We start from the raw sequence: 3,584 nt of genomic DNA on the forward strand, positions 1-3,584 counted from the left end.
TTCCAAAGCTCCTTTGTTGATGACCATCTAGCAACATTAGCAATAACATTTTTGGCTAGACAGAGACGAATCTGACTTGCTGCTCTCATGTCTAACTCCTCCCATTCTTCTTCACTCATCTTGGATTTTCCCTTGTTTCCACTGCTGTTACTAGGTTTATCTGGTTCCTTTCCTTCGAACAAAGAAGCTGGCTTTCCCTTTAAGGCCTTATACAATCCAAACTGGATTAGTATATCCTTGACTTGTACTCGCCACAACCCAAAATTAATTCTCCCATCAAATTTCTCAATATCAAATCTGAAACTCATTTTTGCTCAACAATGCTACAGTGATCTCACACGTGAATAATGAGTGAACAATTGTGTTTACAAAATGCACTAAGAAAGTTTCCAGGAAAGATTGGGGGGACACAAATGGTACCGCTTAAGTCTCAACCTTCTTAGGCGATTATAGCATTTGTGACAAAACTTTCTTGACTGCACTTACTTACACAATACCACACTCAATAAACACAATAACGTATTTAAAGGACCTCCAGTTGGACCACAACAATTTCTAAAAAATCTTTTCTGATGTAGAAGATCAGACAAAGCCGCAATCACAGAGCATACTAAGAATTTTAAAGAAATTCCTACATCGCCTTAAAGTTTATCTTTTACCAAACCATTGGCTCTGATACCAATTGTTGGGAAAATAGACCCCTTGTAATCCAACAATCCCTTTAGATCACAACATTAACAAAAATACTTGAAAAATAAAAGAGAGAAAAACACAATAATTTAACGTGAAAAACTCCCAAATGGAGAAAAACCACAAACGTTGTCAAAAGACAACCGAGAGAAAAAATATTTACTATATGAAAAATTATTACAACCACACTACAAAATATTTAACTCTTACACATGCCCAAAAACTAAAGTACACCCCAAGAGAATTTCCATTTAAATTCTCTAGTAGTATAGCTAATAGCTTTCTAGTACACCACTTGTATTTTGGTGATTGACATTCATTTAACCAAAGTGAAATGTTTTATTTATAGACTAATAATTTTTCCATCCTTTGTTAATTTCCAATATGGGATTTGGCCAATTTTTGTCAAAAACTAACAAATAGAATGGGTGTGTATTTAACCTATTCTGTATGCTATTGCTTGCTGCCAAAATCACTGGAATTTTAAATCTCTCGATGAGAGTAAATGAGACAACTAGCCGGTTGAAAAAAAGAAAAAAGAAAAAGGTTAGAATAAAGTAAATTAACGACAAACTTCTGTTAAGTTAAATAATATTCATTAATACACATATCATTAAACTATAGGTGAAACATATAAAGCGGCACACGAAAGGGGCAGAAGATTTATGTTGAAAAGCCATCACCTTTGTTTTATTTTTTTCAACAGTGTTAAAGAGTAGAATCACGGAGAGTACATGTGAAGAGGGAGCCTAGGCTCTGCCACAACTTGAAGTGGGTATTTTCTAGGGGTGGAAAGTCCGAAGATTTCCTCCATATTTAAATTATGGTTTGAGATATTGTGAGGTAATTTCCAAGTAAATCCATGCAAAACATTAGCCAAACTTGTTTGAATGACCTTAATCCCCAAAGGATATCCAGGACACATCCTCCTTCCTGCTCCGAATGGCAACAACTCAAAATCACCACCTTTAATATCAATTGTCTTTCCCATGAATCTGTCGGGCCAGAACTCATTGGGATTGTCCCAAAGACTAGGGTCCCTACCGATTGTCCAAACGTTTACCAAGGCTCTGGTGCCCTTGGGAACGTCGTAACCAGCTAATTTGCAGTTTTGGCGAGCAACGCGTGGCGTAAGCAATGGTGCAATAGGGTGCAACCGCATTGTTTCCTTGGAAATGGAATCGATGAAAGGTAGGTTCACAATGTCTTTCTCTTCCACCCATCGTTCCCTACCGATTTCTCTATCTAGTTCTTCTGTGGCCTTGGCCAAAATTTCTGGCTTTTTCAACAGCTCTGAGATTGCCCATTCTACTGTCACTGCTGAACTATCGGTTCCACCCGCAATCAAGTCCTGAAAGATCGACAAGAAAGACAATATTTTTTGTTAATGACATTTTTGACAACGAGCACACCTGCAGATGTTCGACAGAACAAAGGAACATGACAAAGAAAGACAGGTCAAAATTACCTGACAAAATGCCTTGACACCATGCCTTTCAAGCTTGACATCAAGGTTGGGATCCTCAGAAAGCTGCAAAAGCACGTCCATCGTGTCCTTTGCTACATAATCTTGGACCCCTTTTCTCCTTTCGTCGTGTTCATCCAACACATGTTCCAAGAACCTGTCCAGCTTCTTGCTCAACGCCTTCATTCTCTTAATATTGCCCTGCAAATCCAGGAAACTGAGCCAAGGGATCGAGTCGCCGATATCCAGCACACCATTAAGCAAGAACAACTCATCAAGCATCTCATTGAACTCCTTTGGGGACACGATCTCATTTTCCCCAGTCCCTTCCGTGTATTTTTTCCCCAAAACCATCCTACTGATCACGTTAAGACTCAAGCTCGATAGATGTTCTTTCAAAACAATCGTGGTACCACATGATTCGTATAACCTTTTTAGAAACAAATTCACCTCTTCTCTTCGGATATGTTGGTACGACTCTAGACGTTTCGCACTAAAAAGTTCCGTCATGCATATTTTACGTGCTTGCCGCCAGTATGGACCGTAGGGAGACCACGTAATATCGGAGTAATTATAAGTAGTGTATTTTCCGGCAGCGTTTCTAGGCCGATCGGTGAAGATAACATCATTGGTTTTCAACACCGCTTTGGCCATTTCAACAGACGAAGCAACCACAACGGGGAATGACCCGAATTTAAGTTGCATGATGGGGCCGTATTTCAACGAGAGGGCATGGATGGACCGGTGGGGAAGTGAGCCAAGGAGGTTGAGGTCGCCGATTAACGGCCAGGGTTTCGGACCGGGCGGTAAGATGAGTTTCCGACGATGGCAAAAACGAAAGGAGAGGAGGAGGATGGCTAGAGTGGCAAGGCATGGTATGAAGTAAGAAATCCAATATGGAGTTTCCATTTGTGTTTGATTGTGTGATGTGTTAGTGTGGATATTGTATTTATAGACAAATTGAAAGGGCATCAAAGGATCAGCCTACCCTAGAAATGGTGATATGAATAATATTTTTTAATTTTTTTTGTTCATTAACTGCTCCATTCATTATTGGGTTCCGCCGACTAAACAAAATTATATTTTTGAATTTTTTTTGTTCAGTAACTGCTCCATTCATTATTTTTTAATATAAATGTTAGTATTTGATATCGTAAAACTTATTTTATTACAACTTGTATATTTTAATCTTAAATCCTAAAATATAAAACCCTAAAACCTTAAACTCCAAAATTATAAACCCATCCTAAAACTCATCAAATAATTAATTAAGAAAAAGGTTTTATGGTGTCTAAAATTAATAAAGGAATAGCTAATATTATTATGTTCGAGGCGAAATTAAAATTCTATGTTGAGAGATGTATATAAGATTATAAAGTTTTGAGACTAAAATTAATTAAGAAAAAGGTTTTATGGTGTCTAAAATTAA

The 3,584-nt window shown here is 37.8% G+C and overlaps 1 protein-coding gene across 1 annotated transcript; it reads right to left on the reverse strand.

Moving 5' to 3' along the window:
• Nucleotides 1-1,410: 1,410 nt before the first annotated feature.
• LOC120191762 (trimethyltridecatetraene synthase-like) lies at nucleotides 1,411-3,064 on the reverse strand. Its single transcript, XM_039194685.1, has 2 exons — nucleotides 2,159-3,064; nucleotides 1,411-2,041 (listed from the first exon to the last, which is right to left on the reverse strand). Exons 1-2 carry the CDS (start codon nucleotides 3,062-3,064, stop codon nucleotides 1,412-1,414), a joined length of 1,536 nt encoding a protein of 511 aa, XP_039050616.1. The 3' UTR covers nucleotide 1,411.
• Nucleotides 3,065-3,584: the final 520 nt, after the last annotated feature.

Source organism: Hibiscus syriacus, unplaced genomic scaffold (assembly GCF_006381635.1).
Source record: "Hibiscus syriacus cultivar Baekdansim isolate YM2019G1 unplaced genomic scaffold, ASM638163v2 tig00004159_pilon, whole genome shotgun sequence".
NCBI lineage: Eukaryota > Viridiplantae > Streptophyta > Magnoliopsida > Malvales > Malvaceae > Hibiscus > Hibiscus syriacus.